This window comes from Cervus elaphus, chromosome 30 (assembly GCF_910594005.1).
Source record: "Cervus elaphus chromosome 30, mCerEla1.1, whole genome shotgun sequence".
Lineage (NCBI taxonomy): Eukaryota > Metazoa > Chordata > Mammalia > Artiodactyla > Cervidae > Cervus > Cervus elaphus.
The window spans coordinates 16,773,557-16,798,929 of NC_057844.1; the positions used below are offsets into that span (position 1 = coordinate 16,773,557).

At 47.1% G+C, this 25,373-nt stretch overlaps 1 protein-coding gene across 1 annotated transcript in view; it reads right to left on the minus strand.

Moving 5' to 3' along the window:
* SIAH3 (siah E3 ubiquitin protein ligase family member 3) overlaps window positions 1–18,503 on the minus strand; it is a 70,363-nt gene extending 51,860 nt beyond the window's left edge. Inside the window, exon 1 of the mRNA XM_043892445.1 lies at window positions 18,250–18,503. Within this exon, the coding sequence (XP_043748380.1) occupies window positions 18,250–18,384 (135 nt within the window). The 5' untranslated portion in view covers window positions 18,385–18,503. The remainder of the gene's footprint in view (window positions 1–18,249) is intronic.
* Window positions 18,504–25,373: the final 6,870 nt, after the last annotated feature.

Here is a 25,373-nt window from a genome sequence, read left to right on the forward strand (position 1 = left end):
AAGAGGAAGGAAAGAAGGCAAAAGAAATCAACCTCCAAGAGGACACTTCTATGTGTTAGGCACTGATCTAGGTGCTCTTGCATGTTTTTGACACATTTAATCCTCCACCAGCTTCACATTGTTTGTCTTCTTATGGTCAAGAAAAATGAAGCTTAGAGAGGTTAAGTCACTTGCCTAGGGTCACGTAGGTATGAATACTGGAACTAAATTTGAAGCCATATCTGAGTCCAAAGGCCATGATCTTTCCAGCACACTGAGAGGTGTTTAAGACACATCAGTAGAATTTCACTTTTCTACTAAATTTCTGTCACTCATGGTGAATGGGTTAAGCTTGTACAGTTAAGCTTGTATAGTTAATCGCATCCTCCATGTTACTTCTGTCTTATTCACCTGTTCACGCCACCATTTGGCTTAAACTGTCTCAAACCCCTTGGAAAAGAGGCCACGTGTGGATGAGGTCAGCGGTACAGAGCCGTCTCTGCACACTAGGGTCACCCAGCAGGGAGGCACCGAGCAAGTGTCCCCTCTCACCTGCCAGATGGAGACGCCGAGGTTAAGTGACTCGCTCAAGACCCCATGGGCGCAGCCTCTCGGCTCTGAGGAAGCCTCCTCAGCCGAGTATTTTCAGGAGCCCTGGTGAATGCCTGGGAGCGCGCCTTTCCACTCTCATTTCTTGTGGGTTCTTGGAGAGCCTCGGGTGTCTGGCACTGGCTTCAGCAGGCACACCGAGAAGGGTCCAACTGGCATTTCTTTGATTAACATAAGCAGATGTAGCCCTTGGGCTTCATGAGGCAGCTTCTGGCTTTTTTGGTCTTTTATTATTTATTTGTTTGTTTTAACTGAAGTGTAGTTGATTTATAGTATTGTGTTAGCTTCAGATGTACAGCAAAGTGATTCCGTTACACACACACACACACACACACACACACATATATATATATATACTTCTTCAAATTCTTTTTCCATTATAGCTTATTACAAGGTAATGCATATAGTTCCCTGTGCTTGTTCTTTATCTATTTTATATACAGTAGTGTGTATATGCTAATCCCATGCGTGCTTGTGTGCTAAGTTGATTCAATCATGATTGACTCTTTGAGACCCCCATGGACTGTAGCCCGCCAGGCTTCTCTATCCATGAGGATTCTCCAGGTAAGAATCCTGGGGGGAGCTGCCATGCCCTCCTCCAGGGGATCTTCCCGACCCAGGGATCCAGTCTGTGTCTCTTATGTCTCCTGCTTTGGCAGGCAGGTTCTTTACCACTGGTGCTGCCTGGGAAGCCCTGTTAAGCCCATACTCCTAATTTATCCCTACCTGTCTCCTTTCCCCTTTGGTTACCATAAATTTGCTTGTTTTCTGTGTCTGAGTCTGTTGCCATTTTGTAAATACATTTGTTTGTATTACTTTTTACATTCCACATTCAGTTCAGTTCAGTCGTTCAGTAGTGTCTAACTCTTTGCGACCCCATGGACTGTTGTAGCACACCAGGCCTCCCTGTCCATTGCCAACTCCCAGAGTTTACCCAAACTCATGTCCATTGAGTTGGTGATGCCATCCAACCATCTCATCCTCTGTCGTCCCCTTGTCCTCCTGCCCTCAATCTTTCCCAGCATCAGGGTCTTCTCAAATGCCTCGGTTCTTCACATCAGATGGCCAAAGTATTGGAGTTTCAGCTTCAGCATCAGTCCTTCCAGTGAATATTCAGGACTGATTTCCTTTAGGATGGACTAGTTGGATCTCCTTGCAGTCCAAGGGACTCTCAAGAGTCTTCTCCAACACCACAGTTCAAAAGCATCAGTTCTTCGGAGCTCAGCTTTCTTTATAGTCCAACTCCCACTTCCATACATGACTACTGGAAAAGCCATAGCTTAGTTGGCAAAGCCATAGCTTTGTTGGCAAAATAATGTCTCTGTTTTTTAATATGCTGTCTAGGTTGGTCATAACTTTTCTTCCAAGGAGAAAGCATCTTTTAATTTCATGGCTGCAGTCACCATCTTCAGTGATTTTGGAGCCCCCCAAAATAAACTCTGTCACTGTTTCCATTGTTTCCCCATCTATTTGCCATGAAGTGATGGGACCAGATGCCATGATCTTAGTTTTCTGAATGTTGAGTTTTAAGCCAAGTTTTCACTGTCCTCTCACTTTCATCAAGAGGCTCTTTCGTTCTTCTTCACTTTCTGCCATAAGAGTGGTGTCCTCTGCATATCTGAGCCCAGTGTTTCTCATGATGTACTCTGCATATATGTTAAATAAGCAGGGTGACAATATACAGCCTTGACGTACTCCTTTCCCTGGAACCAGTCTGTTGTTCCATGTCCAGTTCTAATTGTTGCTTCCTGACCTCCATACAGGTTTCTCAAGAGGCAGTTCAGGTGGTCTGGTATTTCCATCTCTTTAAGAATTTTCCACAGTTTGTTGTGGTCCATACAATCAAAGGCTTTGGCATAGTCAAAAAAGCAGATGTTTTTCTGGGACTCACTTGCTTTTTCAATGATCCCAATGGATGTTGGCAATTTGATCTCTGGTTCCTCTGCCTTTTCTAAATCCAGCTTGAACATCTGGAAGTTCATGGTTCACATATTGTTAAAGCCTGGCTTGGAGAATTTTGAGCCTTACTTTATTAGCGTGTGAGATGAGTGCAATTGTGTGGTAGTTTGAGCATTCTTTGGCATTGCTTTTCTTTGGGAATGAAAGAAATGGGATGAAAACTGACCTTTTCCAATCCTGTGGCCACTGCTGAGTTTTCCAAATTTGCTGGCGTATTGAGTGCAGCACTTTCACAGCATCATCTTTTAGAATTTGAAAGAGCTCAACTGGAATTCCATCTATCACCTCCACTAGCTTTGTTCATAGTGAAATCAAGCCCACTTGATTTCGCATTCCAGAATGTCTGGCTCTAGGTTGGTGATCACATCTTCATGATTATCTGGGTCATGAAGATCTTTTTTGTACAGTTATTCTGTGTATTCTTGCCACTTCTTTTTAATATCTTCTGCTTCTGTTAGGTCCCTACCATTTCTGTCCTTTATTGAGCCCATCTTTGCATGAAATGTTCCTTTGGTATCTCGAATTTTCATGAAGAGATCTCTAGTCTTTCCCATCCTATTGTTTTCCTCTGTTTTTTTGCGTTGATCACTGAGGAAGGGTTTCTTATCTCTCCTTGCTGTTCTCTGGAACTCTGCATTCAAATGGGAATACCTTTCCTTTTCTCCTTTGCTTTTCACTTCTCTTCTTTTCACAGCTATTTGTAAGGCCTCCTCAGACAACCATTTTGCCTTTTTGCATTTCTTTTCCATGGGGATGGCCTTGATCCCTGTCTCCTGTACAATGTCACGAACCTCCGTCCATAGTTCATCAGGCATTCTGTCTACCAGATCTAGTCCCTTCAATCTATTTCTCACTTCCACTGTATAATCATAAGGGATTTGATTTAGGTCATCCCTGAATGGTCTAGTGGTTTTCCCTACTTTCTTCAATTTAAGTCTGAATTTGGCAATAAGGAGTTCATGATCTGAGCCACAGTCAGCTCCCGGTCTTGTTTTTGCTGACTGTATAGAACTTCTCCATCTTTGGTTGCAAAGAATATAATCAGATTTCGGTGTTGACCATCTGGTGATGTCCATGTGTAGAGTCTTCTCTTGTTTTGTTGGAAGAGGGTGTTTGCTAGACTCCACATATAAATGATATCATATAATAGTAATACTTGTCTTTGTCTGACTTGGCATTCAGTATGATCACCTCTAGGTCTATCCATGTTGCTGTAAATGGTAATATCTCTTTGTTTTTTAATGGCTGAGTAATATTCCCTTGCCTATATATACCACATCTACTTTATCCACTCATCTGTTGATGGACACTTAGGTTGCTTACATGTCTTAGATACTGTAAACAGTGCTTCTTTGAATATTGGGGTGAGTATATCTTTTCAAATTAGAGCTTTTGTCTTTTCCAGATACTATATATTCAGGAGTGGGATTGCTGGATTCTATGGTAGTTCTAGTTTTAGTTTTTTAAGGAACTTTCATCCTATTTTCTACAGTAGTTGTACCAATTTACATTCATACCAACAGTGTAAGAGAGTTCCCTTTTCTCCACACCCTCTCTGGCATTTATTGATCTAGACTTTTCCATGATAGCCATTCTGACTGGTGTGACTTCGTACCTCATGGTAGTTTTGATTTCCATTTCTCTAATAACTAGCATTGTGGACCATCTTTTTATCTGCCTCTTGGCCGTCTGTATGTCTTCTTTGGAAAAATGTCTATGTAGGTCATCTGCCTATTTTTTGATTGGGTTGTTTGTTTTTTTGATACAGTTGTATGAACTGTTTATATATTTTAGAAATGAAGCCCTTGTCAGTTGCATTGTTTGCAGATATTTTCTCCCCATCCATGAGTTGTCTTTTTGTTGTGTGGATGGTTTCCTTTGCCATGCAAAAGCTTTTAAGTTTGATTAGGTCCCATTTGTGTATTTTTGCTTTTACTTCTTTTGCCTTGAGAGATTTATGTAAGAAAATATTGATACAATTTATGTCAGAGAAAGCTTTGACTGTGTTTTAGGACTTTTAAGATGTCATGGCTTAAATGTAAGCCACTTTGAGTTTATTTGTGTGTATAGTATGTGGATGTATTCTAACTTCATTGAGCTACATGAGGTTGTCTAGCTTTCCCAGCATCACTTGGTGAAGAGACTGTGTTTTTTTTTGGCTCCACTGTGCAGCTTGTGGGATCTTAGTTCTCCGACCAGGGATCAAAGCTGTGCCCTGAAGTGGAAGCACAGAGTCTTAACTACTGGACCAGCAGGGGAAGTCCTGAAGAGAGCTGACTTTTCAGTGGGGCAGCTTCTTCATGTGCTCATCAGCCCTCCTGCTTCCGGGGGTGGGGGTGTGCAGGGCTGGGGGCAGCAGAGGTCCTGCAGGGCCAGGCCCCTGCCCCTGTGGTCCTCCAGGTGAGGTGGTCAGCCCGAGGGCCACAGAGACGAGTAGGCATCACGGGGGCTTGGAATGGCAGTGATGGCACATGGCTCAAGCCGGAGGCACTTTCCTCCCAGAATTCCTTTAGCTCCTTCATGTCCGCGTCCCCCGTGAGCCCTCTGCAGCCTCTGTGAGTTTCCCCAGATGTCAGGGCTGCTGCTTGAGGTGACTCTGGGGTTGACCACCTTGGTGACCTCCGGCCACGGTGCCTGGCTGAGCGTTTTCCTCGGAAGTCAGTATAGACGCTGCCCTGCACGGCTCCAGCTCGTACACTGGGAGCAAAGACCTTAAGCATCATTCCGCTCTTCTGCCATAAGCCCACCTCTAACCCGGATGCCTCCCTCAACTCAGTGCTTCTCACGGCAGCTTTGGAAAGAAGAAACGTCTGAAGAGCATTAGGAGAAGGGCTGATCAGAAGTCAAGGTAGAGGCTGAGTTAAATTAGGTAGAAAATGGTCATTAAAAGTTCGCTCCTCTTTGATTTGAGTTAAAAAAAATAAATTTGATAATAAAGTATGGCTGCTAATGGGAAGGGAAATTTCAAAGTTCCGTGGATCTCTGAGAGAGCAGGTGTGACAGGGTAAGAGCTTCATTCTCTTGAAGTATGTTTTTGATTTTGAATAAAAAGATTTCTTTCTTTTCTTCTCAGAGAAAAAGTGCCCTGTTTAATGATATCCGAGTGCTTAGAGAGCGTTTGCATTCTGACATGGTCGACTAGTTCCCACTGTCATTGAGAAGCAAGTGAGGTTTTGACAAGACAATCCCGTGGCCCAGATTTTGGGGTCAGTGCTACGGCTCAGTGGTAAAGGACGCTGCCTGCCAAGGCAGGAGATGTAAGAGACACGGGTTCAATCCCTGTGTCGGAGAAGATCCCCTGGAGAAGGAAATGGCAATCGACTCCAGTATTCTTGCCTGGAGAATCCCATGGACAGAGGAGCCTGGTGGGCTATAGTCTATGGGATTGCAGAGTCGGACACGACTTAGTGACTGCACACACAAACACACACACATAACAAAGAAGGCATAGTCATTATTTTGTGAGGCTCAAATTGCTATCCTGGCTTGTCTGACCTAATACAAAACAGTCCACAGGGTCGCAAAGAGTCAGACATGACTGAGCCATTAAGCATGCATGCTAGTTTCAGACACTCTATCCTCCTCCAACCATGTAATCCATTTGAAAAAATGATCATGGGACATGAACTTCCTTTTTTGCAGGTGATTTTGAGTCAAACACTTAGGTAAAGTTGTTGCCAAGACTTCCTTCAAGTATTTTGTACAAATCGTAATTTGTAAAAGTATGTGTATGTTTATTACTTATTTGGCTGCGTGGAGTCTTAGCTGCAGTGCTGGACCTTCACTGTGACATGCGGGATCCTTTGAGGCAGCGCATGGACTCTCTAATTGTGGCGCTCGGGCTTCAGTATTGAAGGTGCTGGGGCTTAGTTGTTCCTCGGCCTGTGGGATCTTAGTTTCCTGACCAGGGATCGAACCTGCATCTCCTACATTGGAAGGCAGATTCTTAACCACTGGACCACCAGGGAAGTCCCCCAAAGTCACAGTTGTTATCAAGCCTGATTTGGAAAGCTAGGCTCTTTGTAGAAGCTTCCAAGTAGGTGGTCTGTGACAGAGTGGGAGAGACAGCTTAACACAGAGGTGAAAAGCACCAATTAAACTCTACCACTCATTGGATGCACCCTTGGACAAGTTACTTAATTTCTCTGTACCTCAGCTTCCCCCCATGTGATTTGGAGATAGACTGTTGGCATTGTTCTGAGAACTTTTAAAAAGGCAATTTGGGTAAATCACTTAGCATGGCACTTGGCACTTAGGAAATGCTCAATAAATATATGTTAATTAGGAAACATATACACATACATGGACTTCCCTGTGGCTCAGACAGTAGAGAATCTGCCTGCAATGCCGGAGACCTGGGTTTGATCCCTGGGGTTGGGAAGATGCTCTGGAGAAGGGAATGGCAACCCACTGCAGTATTCTTGCCTGGAGAATTCCATGGACAGAGGACCCTGGCAGGCTATAGTCCATGGGCTTGCAAAGAGTAGGACATGACTGAGCAACTCACACTTCTACTACACACATACGTAGTTTTAACTTGGGTTCCCCAAAGAAGAGCCTGAAAGAAGGACTTCATACAGTGGTTTCTTTGGGAAGAGATTCCAGGAGGCAGGAGGAAGGGACTAAATCGCTGCCATTGGCCACAGGGTCCATCCCACGGGGCAGCCCAGGGAATCTTAGAGCAAGCCTCCCAGGATCGTCCCCCAAGAGCTGGGGCATCTGTGTGTGTTTGCTGTATGTACATACAGAGTGAATGAGCCAGGATCTCAGCTCAGTATTTTTAAATGAAACATGATACACTCAACATTAGTCTTATGGCCGGCTGTTTGTTGTGAAGTAGGAATGCTGAGGGATGACATACGAAGACATTTTTAAAAGCACAGGATTTTCTTTAAAGGAGTTCTTTTTTATAATTGTATTTATTTTTGACTGAGCTGGGTCTTCGTTGTTGTGCAGGTTTTTCTTCAGTTGCAGTGAGCGGGGCCTACTCTCTAGTTGACGTGCAAGGGCTTCTCATTGCGGTGGCTTCTCTTGTTGCAGCGCATGGACTCCGGGGCTCTTCAGCTTCAGTAGCTGCAGCGCCTGGACGCCGTCGTTGCTCCCCGGCTCTAGAGCACAGGCTCAATAGTTGTGGGGCACACGCTTAGTTGCTCCATGACGTGTCGGATCTTCCCTGATCAGGGATCAAACCCGAACCTCCTGCCTTAGCAGGCGGATTCTTTACCACTGAACCACCCACACAGGATGTTAATTTTAAATGGCTCCACTGCACAGAGTTGTGTATCATTGAGTAAGCTTTTTTCCTTTCCTCTGCTTTGATGGAATGATAATAATATACTACTTCCTAGGGAGAATTAAATGCATAGCATTTAACACAGTTCCTGGACATAGCATGCCTTCCATAAAAAGTAGCTATTTTGTGGTTGTTCTGATCCTTATTGTTATTACTGTGTGCATAACTGGGACAGCAGAAAGGCACAGCCTGTGGGTTTCAGGATATGTAGCCAACTTAGCCTAAGTCACAATATACCTGTAATTTATAGAAAGGGAACGTGAGGTTCTGAGTGGCTTTCTGCCTTGGACTTCCTGGCACATCCTTGGCGAAGTCATAGGAATTAGATCTGAGGGACCATGGCGTCTGGCTACAAAGCTGAGCAGATGGCTAGACTAGCTGGCCCATCTTTTGTAAAATCTTGTATCGATCTGGATTTGGTTCAGTCTCTGTGGAGCCTTCCTAATGCCATGCTAACCCTCCCCAAAATGGTCTGCAGTGGCCTTTCCCCTCCATAGAGGACACTCTCCAGTCTTGTCCTGGGGGGCCCTGCCCCTTCCACAGTTCAGTCTCTTCCAGCTGGAGTTCCTGGTACCGCCTGGAGACAGCCCTGCAGCACACAACTCCCTCCTAATCACAGGTTTGTGATAAAAAATACATTAAAGGACCAAGAAATGATTAAGAGATACAGCGGCTTGCAAGTAAAACTGACATTTCCAGTTAGACCACAATTCTAAATGATCCATAGGGACCCTATTCTGCTGCTAAAAACATTAGGCTGATCACAGATTGGTTTCTGACAGTGCTTTCATCCTGGGCCCCAGGTCAAGATGAAAAGGTCACCTTTTGTAGCAGAACTTGACCCACCCTGCTATCTGAAAGTCTGGGGTTATGGCTTTGTGGCTTGGACGATTTCACTTCCAGCCTCACCCCAGTCTTTGCTATGTATCTGTGCCAGCAGTAGACATGCGAGGAACATTGCCTTTTTAATGCCCCACGTTTACCTGGCTAGTTGTTACCTTGGCGAGGTCCTAAGGACAAGGACCCCCTGGGAAGATGCCCAGCATGTGTGGCTTGTATTAGAGAGGCAGCATCTTTATCCAACGCCCCAGCCCCCAGCAGTGTGGTAGCATAGATAGAGCAGTGGGCCCTGCCCTGACCCTGGGCATCACCCCTTTGGGTCTCATCTGTTTGAACCAGGACCTGGGCTCTGGTTCCCTGAGCTTGAACCCGTTGTTGTTTAGTTGCTAAGTCATGTCTGACTCTTTGCGACCCCATGGATTGTAGCCCACCAGGCTCCTCTGTCCATGGAATTCTCCAGGCAAGAATACTGGAGTGGGTTGCCATTCCCTTCTCCAAGGGATCTTCCCAACCCAGGGGTCAAACCGTGTCTCCTGCATTGGCAGGCAGATTCTTTACCACTGAGCCACCTGGGAAGCCCAAGCTTGAACCTACTATGCTTCAAAATCTTGGTCAGTCAAACAGACAGGTCCTTTTACTGCTGACCCTTCCCTTTCTTTCCCCTAACATCCAGTCTGAGAAGTTTGATCACTTGTCCAAGTTGGGCAAAAGAATCTTGGTACATCTCGTGCATCAGGAACATCTCTAAGAAGCTTACTTACTAGTGATGACAGCTACCATCTGTGGAGTATATACAAGGTGCTGTACTAAGCAGTTTATCTACATTATATTTCACCTTCACGATAATCACTTTAATAGTTGAGGAAATGCAGGTTCTGGGAGGTCAAAGAGGTTACTCAAGGGAACTGACATCACTGGATCCAAACCCAGCTAGGTCTGAGTCCAAAGCCTGTGCTCCACGACCTCAACTAGAATGTTCCTCTTTTCTCTCCCATCTCTCCTGTTACCTCTTTCCTGAGGCTGGAGGTCAGTGACAGTTTGGGTGGGGAAGAAAGATCCCATTCTTTACTCCACGGTGGTGCTGGGGACCCTGTCCCCTGGGCTTTACACCCTCTGATCTTGCACTGCTATTCAGAGACCACTCACGGTCCAAAAAGGTTGGCATCTCAGAATTTCCATGGACCCTGAGTGTGTGTGTGTGTGTGTGTGTGTGTGTGTGTGTGTGTAGAAACTCAGGTGGAGTAAGGAAGAGCCCAGCCCTGTGGCCTTTCTTGGTACTTTTTATAGAGTTGCCTGATGATAGGATCCAGGAAATTCTTTCTTGGCTCAGAAATGCCATAGCCTCTCTCTCCCTTGACTTCAGGGGATACAGGTGGCTCCGTGATAAATCAGCCTGCCAGTGGTGGCTCAGTGGTGGCTGGTGGTTCAGCCTGCCAATGCAGGAGACTCAGGTTCCACCCCTGGGTCAGGAGGATCCCCTGGAGGAGGAAATGGCAACCCACTCCAGTATCCTTGCCTGGAGAATCCCATGGACAGAGGAGCCTGGTGGGCTACAGTCCACGGGGTCTCAAGGAGCTGGACACGACTTAGCAACTCAAGAAGAATACCAAGCTTCCATTAAGCATCACCCATCCCACCTAGCTCAGAGGGAAGGGACTTCCTCAAGGCAGAATGAGCTGCAGGCAGAGAGAAAATGAATGTCCAGTTTCCCAGGGAGCCTGCAGGTTTTGCCCGCTTACCTCTCCCCGCCCTGTTGCATCTCTCAACGGTGTCACTCAGCCTCAGACCCTCACCCCGATCAGATGTCCCTCACAGACCTGCTGGCCTTTGTGCTTACTCGGCTGCGGCTAATGAAAAGAAAGCATGCATAAGTCATGAGGACCCTTCTCCGGCGGGAAGAGAGGGGATTTTGTGGCAGGGCTCCTGGCTCTGTGGATGTTGGGCACCTGGGCACACGTGCCAGCCTCTGTCCCACTGGCATGCTCATCCTCCCCCAACCCAGCCCCTCGCCCGTTGCACTTGCAGGCTCGGAACTCAAGCAGGGCTCAGGGTTTTCTTTGAAGTTAGGCAATAAGGCCAAATCTGACTTTTACATAAGGCAAGGAATTGTTCTATTCAAAACTGTCTTGAAGGCCAAGGGCAATTCACAAGTACTAAGGAACAGCAGGCCCCGAGGCCCAAAGGAAGGGAGGGGAGGTGGAGGAAAACAGAAGGTGGAGTGGTGGGGAGACTAACTCCAGCTTCCGAGGAGCGGCTTTTAGCTTTTATCGTAATGACCCGTGTTGACAATAACTGCTGCTATTTGCCGACTCTCTCCTCCATGGCAGACGTTTTCCTTCTGTGAGCTCATTTACTCCTTGCAGCCCCATCCAAGGTGGGCGTTCTTTTCTGCTTTTTATAGAGAAGGAAATGAAGCCTCTGAGAGGCGAAGTCATTTGTTCAAAGTCACCCATCGGCCAATGGAACAGTCTGGATTTGAGCTCAGCTCTTTCTGCCCCAGAGCCTGTGTGTTTTCCCTACACCCACTGCTTCACCCCTGTATTGATCTGGTGGATTTACAAACTATGTGCTAAGGGCAAGATCTACTGCTCTATGATTCTGACAGTGTATCTCTTTATCATTTGATTTTTAAAATATGATGTGCAGGCATCCACGTAGATTATATTATAAGAATTTGAAACAGGAAAGAAAATTTATGGAAGGGGTAGGGGAATAAGGGAGGATGGTGATAAAGAGGGCTTCCCCAGGTGGTGCTAGTGATAAAGAACCTGCCTGCCGATGCAGGAAACATAATGAGATGTGGGTTCGATCCCTGGGTCAGGAAGATCTTCTGGAGAAGGGAATGGCAATCCACTCCAGTATTCTTACCTGGAGAATCTTATGGACAGAGGAGCCTGGTGGGCTGCAGTCCATGGGGTCACAGAGAGTCAAACACAAATGAATTGACTTAGCACTCTGTAAGGTGATGAAGAGGGCCTGATTTGCTAAGGAAATGTGGGTCTGATAAAGGGGAGATGATAGGGTGTATGGTGCAGCCCATGGGGTCACACTGGCTGATCTAGGGCTGATGGGGTGTAGGAAGGGGTTCCCCACAATTTCCTGCTTCCACAGCATGCACTCAAGCAAGGGATGTTTAGTTTGGACTAACTGGAAGACAGCCTGGGGCGGCTGGGGATCTGGGTCTGACCTTTGGAGACCTAACTTCCGGTTCCAATTCTGTCACAAAATAGATTGAATCTGCAAGAGGGAAGTAATGGGTTGAAAAAAGATATTCACATCTTAGTGCCTGGAACTTCTGAATTACCTTAAAGAGCAACAGAGAGAATATTATACGACCAATGGTGTGATTAGCCTTGCCTTGTGGCTCAGATGGCAAAGAATCCACCTGCAATATAGCAGACCCAGGTTTGATCCCTGGGTCAGGAAAGATTCCCTGAAGAAGGGAATGGCAACCCATTCCAGTATTCTTGCCTGGGGAATTCCATGGACAGAGGAGCATGGCAGGCTACAGTCCATGGGGTCGCAAAGAGTTGGACACGACTGAGGGATTAAAGCTTTCGAAGTGTGATTAAATTAAGGATGTTGCAATGAAACCTTATCCTGGATTGTCCAGGTAGGGACAATCCAGATAGGCCCTCAATATAGGCACCTGGGTCCTTATGAGATGGACACAGAGAGGAGAGAAGGAGGCCATGTGACCCCAGAGGCAGGGGCAGAGAGATGAGGCCACAAGCCAAGGAACCCTCAGAAGCCAGATAAGCGAGGAACAGATTCTTCCCTGGAAACCTGGAGGGAGCCTGGCCTTGCTGGCACCTTGATTTTGGACCTGCAGCCTCCTGATTTCTCTGAGAAATAGATTTCTCTGATTTTGTGCCTCCCCATTTATGGTGATTTGCTACAGCAGCTGTAGGAAATACAAGTCATTTCCCTCTCTCACCTCAGTTTCCTCGACTGTAGACTAAGACGATTCAGCCTCCCAGTTCTGACATTCTCCCCATCTTTCTCTGAGCTGGCGATCCCCATGGGAGGGTGGGGCTCCATTCTCCGGGGTGGGACCCCTCCCACGTGACACCTCGTGTCTAAACAGGCCAGCTTTCCCCTCTGGGGAGCACAGCTGGTTGAGTCCAGATGACTTTTTTGTCATTGCTTAGCCGCCAAGTCGTGTCTGACTCTTTGCGACCCCAAGGACTGCAGCACGCCAGGCCTCCCAGTCCCTCACCATCTCTGGGAGTTTTGCCCAAGTTCATGTCCATTGAATATCAGTGTTGCCATCCAACCACCTGATCATCTGTGACTTTGCCAAGAGTCAAATACCACTCCAAGACAGTTCATTTTTTTCTTATTGTTAATTGCTAGAAAAATATTCTGCCTTACCCCAGGGAAGCCATCCAAATAATTCTGACCTCTCTGTGGATTTCAAAGAATGTGTTCAGTCCCTGTTTTCTCCTTGCTTCCAAGCAGTCCCTGCCGCTTGAGGGAGCCACAAAATTTGCTGTGGGGGGGTGGGGGGCTACCAGAGAAAGGCATGCCAAGGTCGTGGGCTCACCTCACCTCCACACCGGCTTCAGCTTCCCCTGCCCTCCCCATCACCGCACACCGCTACCCGAATGGCCGCCCGGAGCCTCCAGTTATGTGACTCGGGAGCCTCATTTACAATCACCATTAACCAGAAAAGCCGCATGACTGCTCTGTGCCTGCAGAGCCAAGTGTCACGCAGTATTCACAGAAACCGAAGGACTGCAGGCGGCGGCATGGGAAAGCCTTCAGACTGGAGCTCAGAGAGTGACTCGGGGACCAGCTTCAGTCCCCCCCTTATCCTCCTCCACTGGTCTCCCCCATCCCCCCATCCCCTCCCTACCTCCCTACCTCCCACCTCCTTACCACCCCCATCTAAGGCGCTAATAGAGCCTCCAGCCTGGACAGCAAAGGAAGATGCTGAAATGTCCAGGGGATGGGGGATGGGACTCAGAGGTGGCTGTGTCAGGAAGAGCTAGCGAGAAACCCACACGCCGCCGGCTACTAAACAATCTTGAACTGCCAGAAACTAGGCATTCAGGCTGCACACTCCAAGGCCGGCTTTACATCTCTAAAAACAACATTCAGGTCTTTAACTTCCCTTCGGCTGCCTGCCACGCTGTGTCAGTTAGTGAAAGCCCAGAGGCCGGAACGGGATTTCCAAAGGGTAGCCCCTGAACAGTCGAGGCGCTCGAGGTGAGGTTTGCCTCGGTTCTCCCTTGATGATCCCCTCCCCCCGCTCCGTGCAGCCCCTCCCCCATCCCCACCGTCACTCGGCACACATCCATCCACATGGCTTGGTCTCAGAATGAGAGGCAGGGGGATGCTCGAAGTCGTGGTACTAAAATGCCCTAATTTTAGGTTTCGTGTCTGCTAGGCTTCCCAGGTGGCGCCAGTAGTAAAGGTGTCCACCTGCTGGTGGAGGAGATGCAAGAGACTTGGGTTCGATCCCTGGGTTGGGAAGATCCCCTGGAGGAGGGCATGGCAACCCACTCCAGTGTTCTTGTCTTGAGAATCCCGTGGGCAGAGGAGCCTGGTGGGCTACAGTCCATGGGGTCACAAAGAGTCGGACACAACTGAAGCGTGTGAAGCGTGTGTGTGTGTGTGTGTGTGTGTGTTCCGGGGATTGGACCCACTGGATGGAGGCATGAATAGCCTCCCAGGAGCGGTAGGGAGGTTAGGGCCTTTTGGAAGTTTGCCAGAAAGCCTTTTGCGAGACTTGTTTCAGAAGCTGGTTTATCAAGCGCTGTGGTTACAGGAAGGAAGTCTAGCCAGCCCCGGCTCAGCGCCTGTCTGCTTGGGAAGTGCTGAGCTCCGACCCCAGAGGGGCCCTGGCAGCCACTGCAGACCCTTCCCTGGAAAGGCCGGAAGCACAGACTGGCCAGTCCACTCTTCAAAGGGCACTGCTGGAGACGGGGCAGGAGCAGAGAGGGCTGCCCGGGGCAGGGCATTGTCCAAGCAGCGTGTGTGGATGGGAGAGGAGCCAGGAGAGAAACGCTTTCTTGGTTTGAAGACAAGCGAAGGACAGCAGGGAGAACGTGGTACTAAATCAGGACATGAGCCTGCGCCCTGCTCGGTGCCAGCCTGCAGCCCCTGGGCCACATTTCAGTGACCTCCATGAGCGAGGAAGCAGACGGCAGCCAGGCAAGCTCACCAGCTCCTTGGCGGTCACTTTCCATGGGCTGGGACGGAGAACTGGGGGGCCTGATCCCTTCAAGGAGCCATCTCTACAGGCAGGGACAGACAGACAGACACAGGGCAACACAGAGTGCCATCTGCAGTCCACAGAGCCAGCTCTGCCATGGATTGTTCTTGAAGCAGGAGAACCTCTTATTTCAGGCCAGCGACTAACACCCCTTTTAAGTAGGGTGGGCTTCAGGAGTGTAATGGGTTTAACTGGGTTGTCTGCATTCCCCAGGAAGGCCTTTGCCTTCCACTTAGAAGCAAGCTTCCAGAACAAGCTTGCTTGAAGGAATCCCAGGTTACTGAGTAAGTCGCCATAATGAGATTGAGAATGAAGGTGACCTATGGAAGCATGGTAAATACACGGTTTTCTCTGCTCAGTAAGTGATTTTTGATTGTAACTCGGCACTTGCCTCAGCTCCCGAAGTACTGCTAGCATTCTCAGGAAAGCGCAGGAAAGGACAAAGTGCAAAAATGCTTCCACAAAGAAAAACACAGGCTTCCCAGTTCCTCTTGGTAGCAACACAAAACCTAGAAACTTGAAAGCAAGGTTGCAATGTCTGTGTCCTTGGTCACCACATAATGTACCGGCCTGTCATACAAAGTGCGGGGAAGCGCCGCAGATCAATCGCCGTTCTGGTTTAACATTGCCACAACTTGTTTTTTCTTTAAAAAAAGACTTTTCTTCCTATGTGGATTGCAGGTTTTTACATCCAAGGCATATTTCCGGGGCCTGTCTGTGGAAAGGAATGGTTGGAAGGAGCACTTTCTTTCGAGGTTTTATGCACTTCTTAATATTCATGATGGAGCAGCAGTGTTCCTAAATAGTGCCTTTAAAAGCTCAAAAAAAAGTTCCAAGCTGTTAGCTCTCAGTTGGAGAAGCAGGTAGGACTTACCTGCTGGGCCACCTGGAGCATGGATGAGACTTTCATAGAGGCATCCTGGGCTGCAGAGGTCTGTCTGCACCTGGCCTAGCCTCTGTAAATGCTGTGTGTCCTGTCGCACGCCCTGGTAACATGAGCATCCCTCAGTTTGATTTGTTTATCTGTGAGGACACTCATCTGAGCAAAATCTCTAAGTGGCTTTTTATGGGAAATGAAAAGTCAAATGAGTATGTACATGACAAAGTGAGCCACGGAAAGTAGCCTCTCAAAGCACGTGTCTCCTATTTTTATATTACTGCTTATATGGTTTCTAAGTTGGCTGAAGGCTGTAAGTAATAACTTTTGAAATTCCTAATGGAACCCTATGAATGATGTGCAATAATATAATTTGGGGGGTGGAGGGGAGTGTTAATAAAACCCATCTACCTGGAGTATCCCTTCACAGCCTCACAGAGCCATGGAGGAGGCAGGCTAGAGATTCATGGGTTCATTTTGCAGATGAAGAAGGGAAGGCTCAGAGACACGGAGTCATTCAAGGTCACATAGCTGGTGAGCACTGATCTAAGGTCTTCAACCCTGACTCTGGACCTCTGGGTTTGGGCAGCAGGACTGCCTGTCAAAATCCAGGCTGACATCACCTAAACAAGCACAGATGATTTTCAGTCCATCCCCTACCCAGATCTTAGCAGCCTGTTCCCCCTCCACCATCAGCTGCAGCCAACGAACCATATAAATCGAAACTTTGGAAACGCTAAGTCTCATAAACAATTTGTAAAGGTTTTAAAATGCAAAGCAGGAATAAACAGAATTTCTTGCCACAGGGAGGTAACTAATGTAAAGTGACAAAATAATGGGAGTGTGAAGACGGTCTCAAAAGTAGTCATAAAACAGAATTCAGAATCATATTTTAATACACTTTGCCAAGGATGACTGGGGGTGAATTCCCATTTATAAACAGGAGCCATGAAGGGAAAAAGAAATAGGGGAATGAGGGGAAGAGAGGAGGAAGGAGGGAGAGATGGCGAGGTGGGCGGGAGGGGCGGGGGAGAGAGGCAGAGCAGTTGAGATGGTGTTCATCACAGCTTGGATACTGCAGAGAATCCCTTCCTAGGTCCAGAGCACCATAGTGGTCTCAAGGTAGTCCATCGCCCTTCCATCCAGGAAGGGCCTTGGCATATGACCCCAGGGGCTCGTGGCAGCTGTCCGTCCTGGGGACTTCCAGGAATCGTTGGGGGTGGGCGTGCGAGGAGGTACCCATTAGCACTGGCCTGCAGGGCTCCAACTGAAGAGAGTCTGAATGCCGGAGTTTATAAAGTGATGAGCAACAAGCAATAAGACCTGCCCCACAGCAGTGGTCAGAATGACAGATCTGTGCTCGCAGAGACTGCTCCTGGGCTTAGCCGCAGACGTGCCCTTCCCCCCTCTTCGCTCAGCCTCGGGGATAATGAGAGCAACTCCCAAACGAGTCCCTCGTTTATTCTGGGACGGAGCCCGGGCGGCTGCGACTTCCACACTGGGGTGCGGGGGAGTTCAGCTGCGTCCTCGCACCGCCCCCTACCGCCCCGCCTGCCCACCTTCCCTCCGCCCCAAGCCTAGTGGCTCTCCGTTCATTCCCCCCTCGTCTTGGCGGGGGATGTGGAGCGGGCCCTCGAGCCCGTGTTGAGGCCGTCCTCTTAAAGGGCGCTGACCTAACGGCAGAGCTGTGAGGGCCGCAGCTCCTGCGGTGATTCCAGCAGTGGGGGCTCCGAGCGGGGTTCATTACGATGCTACTGAAACAATCTGCCTGCTCCCGTCCTCGATACACCCGGCGCATCCAGCTCTCAGGAAGCAAGGAAGACGAACTCCTACCGACACCCCAGCCCCGCGCCCCCCAGGCTGAGTCTGAGCACAGGGAAAACACACTTTGCAGAAAGCGCCCCCTCCCCAGCTCCCAGACCCCTGTCTGGTGCGGGGGGAGGGGTCCTGTCCCGCGACCCCCCAGCCCAGCTACTTCAGGAGCAACCAGAGGGGCTTCAGAAATCCGTGTGCTTGCCTGCCTGCCTTTCCAGCACACGGGACAGCCTGCAGTGTGGGTAACTTTTCAAACCCTCTCTCCTAAACACTTGCCCACAAATATTTGGGAGAGGGAGGGGGTCGCCCCTTGCTCCCTTCAACACCCTCACTTCTGACACCCCCCCACCCCCACTGCCGACTCCTAGGCTGACAGCGTGGGGGAAAGAAATAGACGCTGACTCTAGTCGCCCCTGCCAGGCAGGGAAACAAACCACACCGTCGCGAGAGCATCCACACACCGGGAGAGGGAGAACGGACCCAGCACGGGCTCGGGTACCCAGCACCGTCTTGTGTAGCAGAGGGATGACCTTTGCCTGGAGCGCCCGGGCTCCGTGGGAGGGTCCCTGACGCCACTCCCCCGCCCCCACCCCCCCACCCCGGAGGAAGGACTTGAACCCGAGCCGCGGGAACATCAAACGGTAGCCAGCCACTCACCTTTAGGTTGTGCGTGGGGTTTACAACGCAGACAAGTTGCCCGGCGGCGGAGAACACTCGTTTAGCCTTGTTGTGCTGAAAGCGGAGGTGAATGAGATCTAACACAGCCCCAAAGCACTGGGTGAAGAAAAGCATCACAACTTTTTTGGGGGGGATGATTGGCACAGGAAGGTGGCGGAGGAAGCCGTTAAGTCCTTGGGCTCTGGAAGGCGCGCAGCCTCTGAGACGCTCGCTCCAGCCCGGCTTAGCATGCCTTCATATTCATCATCAAAATAAGACGGTTAGAATCTTGCAGCAGTGAGGCGGCCAATCAAAAGGACAGAAATGTTATCCTTGAGGTGCAGAGACAGCCAATAACAAATGCCTCCCCTACCGAAACTCCCTGATGAATTGAGCCTGGCGGAGAATGTATTATTGAACATTACCATAGATCAGCCCGTTGCATTTATCTTGTGATTACAGCCAACCATACATAATGCCGGGGAGATAGGCTGACAAAATTGATTGCTTAATGTGTCTCATTTATTAATTGACTTAATTTAACATGAGAGCCTTTCTTAATGCGCTGGCAAAAACGTGAAGCATTTAAACCGCCAAATAGTAAAACACCCCGCTCCAAAGTAGGCAGATGGATAAGGCAGATCGTGGCTCCGATTCACCAGAGCTGCTTGGGAGAAAATCAAATATTACAAGACTCCTCCGATTCCAGATAAGGATTTGGCAGCGGCAGAATCGTGCATCTTTCAATCTTGAGCTCTGACTCTCTCTGCGATTTGGATTTCAGCCCCTTGATAAATCTTACTCTCCACTCTTTATCAAACAGAAAAGCATTCCTGACAAATGCATTTGGAGTTGGAGGGGGCGAAATGTGTATGTATATCCGTAATACTGTAATTACTGAAGCCTGAAAGTATTAAAGCATAAAAGTGTACAGTGTATGCTTCTAAAAATAATGAAATCCCTGATGCATGAATGCACACACAGAGGAAAAAGCTACATGAAGAGGAGAGCGGCTTGTAAATCAGCAAAATAATTACAGATGCAGAGGGCTTTTGCTTGTCATTCATTTGCATATTGGTGGGCAGCAAATTGCTAATTAACCACTAGATTGTTGGAGACATTAAAACAGAGATTAAGAGCACACATACCACAATACCACATCGTCTGCTTGTCTCTGTGAATGCCAGCAGCGCATTTCTGTGCTGGAGCAGGCAGAGGGCATTCCAGTCCTCAGACCGCACTCCCTCTCTCGTCAGAACCGGGCGGTGGGGGTACTTAAGCCCACCTGCTTGTTCTGGAAGAAAGGCTGTGAGCAGTACATGAGGAGTCTTAGAGTTTGGGGCGGACAAGCTCCGATGACTTAGTCACTCTTTGGGGCTCACGCAGGAGAGTGGCGTGTGCTCTCCTCTTTGGCTGTTTCTCCCGTGGGAAGTCAGCCTACACCCAGCGAGCCCGGGTGAGTATCAGGCTTGGGTGTGAATTACACCCCGAGTGTGAGAGCACATTGCTTCTTCTGGAATGGCTCTCGCTCCACTACGGCTGCTGAGCTTTGGTTGTGGTGTAGGCAAAGCTTACACACAGCTGGGACAGCGACATCTGTGACATGGTCAGGCAATGAAACCAGCTACTGATTAAAGTATAGAGAAAAAAAATGCACGGGTTTCCTGAAATCAGGACAAAGCCCAAGTGTTCATTTTCAGTTGAGTTTAAAATCAAACCAATGTTTTCAGAAATGAATAAGCCAAGCGCCCATTAAAATGAAAACTGTACTTCCTAAAATAATTGCACTGGCACAAAGTTAGAAGATGACAACATTTGAACTGATTAGAACCTCATCAAAGTGATGCTTTTATAGGATATGAGTCCCTGGACCAACGTGTTCTTTATGTGCTCAGTTGCTTCAGCCATGTCTGACTCTTTGCGACTCCATGGACCGTAGCCTGCCAGACTCCTCTGTCCCTGGGATTTTCCCGGCAAGAGTACTGGAGTGGGTTGCCATGCCCTCTCCTAGGAAATCTTCCAGGCCCAGGGATTGAACCTGCATCTCCTGCATTGCAGGCAAATTCTTTCCTGCTGAGCCACAGGGGAAGTCCTGTTCATTATACGATTCATAAATAAGAGTTGCTGGTCTATACTGCTGGAGTTCTTTTTCTATGCTTTTCATTTTCCAGATCAAGCTTTTAGCAGGAAAACCTTCAATATTCTTTTATTGTCTTCCTTAAAAATATAAAAATAAAAGTTAGCATATACTCCCATAAAGAGTATTCCTTATACTTAAAGACACAGTTCATAATTCAGAAGGTCCAAACTTTCTACATCCTTTGTTAGAATGGAACTATTATGCAGTTTGTTTCTCCCTTTGGGTAACCTCAGACAGGTTTCTTGAAACCTCACTGAGGCTCAGTTCCCACTCCTGTAGCATAGGGATAATAGCAACTTATTTCTCTCTCAAGGTTACTGGGAAGACTAAGATATGATGTATCTGGAAGAACCCAGCCCAGTGCCTGATTCAAAGCAGCCTCTCAATTCCTGAGCCTACTGAGTGTCTTTAGTGGAAGAGTGATTATTTCCAGAATGTTTTTCCTTCCTGCTCTGTGAATTCTTTTCCCACATGGATGCTCACCCTACCATCCAGTGCCATGAAAGCACTGGGCGTGGTAAGAACAGACTTGACTTTTGCTATGTTCTCTTTTTCTCTAGCTGGCTCTTTGTTGTTGCACACAGACTTTCTCTAGTTGCAGCGAGTGGGGTCTCCTCTCTCGTTGTGGTGCATGGGCTTTACATTGCTGTGACTTCTCTTGTTATGGAGCACAGTCCCTAGAGGGCGAGCTTAGCTGTTGTGGAGCATGGACTTGGTCGCTCAGAGGCAGGTGGGATCTTCCTGGATCAGGGATTGAACTGGTGTTCCCTGCACTGCAAGACAGATTATTAACCACTGGACCACCAGGGAAGCCCTTGCTACGTTCTTAAGTGTACTACTTGGTATCAGCTGGACACTGGGCTTGGGAATGAGCCCTGAAGGGCTGAGGAGTACATACTGACATCAGTGACTGACTAAACAGGGCCACAGATCTGCTAGTAAGGATGCTCTTTATTAACCCCAGACCCAACCTCTTGTTCTAACTCTCTACCCCCAAACTGGTTTGCATCACTCTGTTTTCAAATATTAAGCTTTTCCATCTGTTTTCAGAATCAGTCCTCAAAATAATCATCCATTGGGAAGTGTCTGAAGCTAACCCTAGTAACAGATTCTCATGGTTGATGTGCCCAAAATACAGTGGCACAAACAAGCTTTCAAGTAGAGATTTAGAGCTGTTTTGCCTCTTGCCACTAAGTTGGCCCCTTGGCGGCAGCCACACCAACCCTCTCCTGCTGTGCCGCAATGCCTAAGGCTTCCCCTTCACCTCCTTAGCAACCAGATTTACATTTTATCAGGACCAGAAAGTCTCAGAGGTTGGTAATTAGACAAATTTGAATTGGAAGCCTACATTACTACTTACTGCTACTTTGGGCAAGTTATGTGATCTCACTGATGCTTAGTTCTGTTTGTCTGTAAAAGTGAAGCTAATGACTCCCTTGAAAAGTAGTTTAAAGATGAAGCGAGATAATATAAGTAAAATAATCAGCCCAATGACTGGTTTTAGTAATAACTTTAGTGAGCAGATATTATCATTATTATCATCTTCTCATGAAAATTATTTTTGTCCAAGTCAATCCAGAGTTCTGGTGAGCATGTGGAACATCCAAAATTCTCATGCCCTGCTAGAAACCACTTTGGAAAACTGTTTGGAAGCATCTAGTAAAGCCAAACATATGGCTCCCTACAATCCTGAAAGGTGAAAGGGTTAGTCGCTCAGTTAGTAAAAGAGTTGGTCTGACTCTTTGCAACCCCATGGTCTGTAGCCTGCCAGGCTCCTCTGTCCATGGGATTCTCCAGGCAAGAATACTGGAGTGGGTAGTCATTCCCTTCTCCAGGGGATCTTCCTGACCCAGGGATTGAACCCAGGTCTCCTGCATTGTGGGCAGACTCTTTACCATCTGAGCCACCAGGGAATCTGATGACGACCAGCAAACCCCCAGAAGCCAAGGGAGAGGCGTGGGACAGATTCTCCCTCACAGACTCCAGGAGGAACCGACCCTGAGGGCACATCGACCTCAGACTTCTCAGACATTTCCAGAACTGTCCTATAATAGATGCCTGCCATCTATTATATATAAAGTATATATATTTTATAAAGTATATTATTACTTTATATAATAAAAAAGTATATTTTACTTTATAAAGTATAGAAAGTATATATAAAGTATATATATTATATATAAAGTATACATACCATATACTTTATATCTAAAGTATCACAGTCAGATTGTGATACCTTGTTATGGCAGCCCAAGAGAACGATACAATGGGTATATCCATTTGGTGGAAATTCCTTAGGCTGTGAACTTTAAAAATATATATTTATTTATTTATATAGGGCGGTGCTGGGTCTCGGTTGTGGCCTTTCTCCAGTTGTGGCCAGTGGGGACTACTCTTCATTGGGGTGCGCAGGCTTCTCACTGTGGTGGACTCTCTTGTTTCAGAGCTCAGGCTCTAGGCGCACGGGCTTCAGTAGTTGCAACGCGTGGGCTCCATAGTTGTCGTGTGTGGGCTTCATTGCTCCATAGTGTGTGGGATCTTCCAGGACCAGGGATCGAACTCATGTTCCCGGCATTGGCAGGCAGATTCTTATCCACTGTACCACCAGGGAAGTCTGCTATGAACTAATGATCAGTGCACTTTTCTATATGTGAGATATATGCCCCAAATATATTGAAATAACATGTGGATGAGCAAATAATCGAACTTCGGAGTACTGGAATATTCATAAAGATTTTAAGACACTATTGAAGTAATCACAAAGGAAAACACTTGATTACATAAAATGCTAAACTCTACATCAAAATAATGTCTAACAACTAACACTGAAAAAACTCAAAATATTGAGGGATATATTTGTAGCAGCTATAACAACAACAGATTTGTATTCCTAATAAAGGCCTCTTGTGTGTGCATTTTAAAGAACTAAAAGTATATAGAACAGACAAAGGAAATAAACAGGGTAAAGAGAAGAAGAAATTTAAAAATTCATAAATGAATGATAAATGTTCAATAGAACTAGAAATCAGAGAAGTGCATGGAGCAAAATAGCATCTTTTATGTGTCAAATTGGCACATCTTATTTTTAAACAATCATATTCAGGGCTGGTGAATCTTAATTGAGACTGCCATTCTCCTCTGCTGCTGATGAGACTAATAATAACCAACATTTAAATTCTTGATAGAGGGCTCCCCTGTGGCTCAGTGGTAAAGAATCCGCCTGCCAATGCGGGAGACATGGGTTCAAACCCTAGTTGTGGAAGAGCCCACATATCCCACATTCCAGGGAACAACTAGGCTGGTGCACCACAACTATTGAGCCTGTGTTCTAGACCCCTGGTGCTGCAACCACTGAAGCCCACTTGCCCTAGAGCCCGTGCTTGGCAACAAGAGAGGTCACCAGAGTGAGAAGCCCACTCACTGCCACAAAGAGTACCCCCCACTTGCTGTAACTAGAGAAAATCCCGCAAGTAACAAAGACCCAGCACAACCAAAATTAAATAAATAAAATGTTTAAAAAACTATTTAAATGCTTGGTAGATATCAGGCAGTATGCTAAATAGTTGGCCTGTGTGGTCAAGTACATAAGTACATCTACAGTGAAATAGCTTATTTTCCTCTTCACAACAACCTCATCAGATATTTTAAAAGAACTGGCAGAAGTACCACATAGAAGTACCAAAAAAAGATGTCCTTTCATCATAGGGGTCTGGAATGCAAAAGTAGGAAGTCAAGAGATACCTGGAGTAACAGGCAAAATTTGGCCTTGAGTACAAAATGAAGCAGGGCGAAGGCTAACAGAGTTTTGCCAAGAGAACACACTGGTCACAGCAAACACCCTCTTCCAATAACATGAGAAGTCTCTACACGTGGACATCACCAGATGGTCAATACCGAAATCAGATTGATTATATTCCTTGGAGCTAAAGATGGAGAAGCTCTATACAGTCAGCAAAAACAAGACCAGGAGCTGACTGGCTCAGATCATGAACTCCTCATTGCAAAATTCAGACTTAAATTGAAGAAAGTAGGGAAAACCACTAGAGAATTCAGGTATGACCTAAATCAAATCCCTTCCAATTATACAGTGGAAGTGACAAATAGATTCAAGGCATTAAATCTGATAGAGTGCCTGAGGAAATATGGATGGAGGTTTGTGACATTGTACAGGAGGCAGGGATCAAGAACATCCCCAAGACAAAGAAACACAAAAAGGCAAAATGGCTGTCTGAGGAGGCCTTACAAATAGCTGTGAAAAGAAGAAGAGCTAAAAGCAAGGAGAAAAGGAAAGATATTCCCATTTGAATACAGAGTCCCAAAGAATAGTCAGGAGAGATAAGAAAGCCTTCCTCAGCAATCAGTGCAAAGAAATAGAGGAAAACAACAGAATGGGAAAATCTAGAGATCTCTTCAAGAAAATTAGAGATACCAAGGGAACATTTCATGCAAAGATGGACACAATAAAAGATAGAAATGGCATGAACCTAACAGAAGCAGAAGATATTAAGAAGAGGTGGCAAGAATATGCAGAAGAACTGTACAAAAAAAATCTTCATGACCCAGATAACCATGGTGGTGTGATCACTCACCTAGAGCCAGACATCCTGGAATGCAAAGCCCTGGAATGCAAAGTCAAGTGGGCCTTAGGAAGCCTCACTACGAACAAAGCTAGTGGAGGTGATGGAATTCCAGTTGAGCTATTTCAAATCCTAAAAGATGATGCTGTGGAAGTGCTGCACTCAATATGCCAGCAAATTTGGAAAACTCAGCAGTGGCCACAGGACTGGAAAAGCTCAGTTTTCATTCCAATCCCAAAGAAAGGCAATGCCAAAGAATGTTCAAACTACCGCACAATTGCATTCATCTCACACGCTAACAAAGTAATGCTCAAAATTCTCCAAGCCAGGCTTCAACAGATGTGAACCATGAACTTCCAGATGTTCAAACTGGATTCAGAAAAGGCAGAAGAACCAGAGGTCAAATT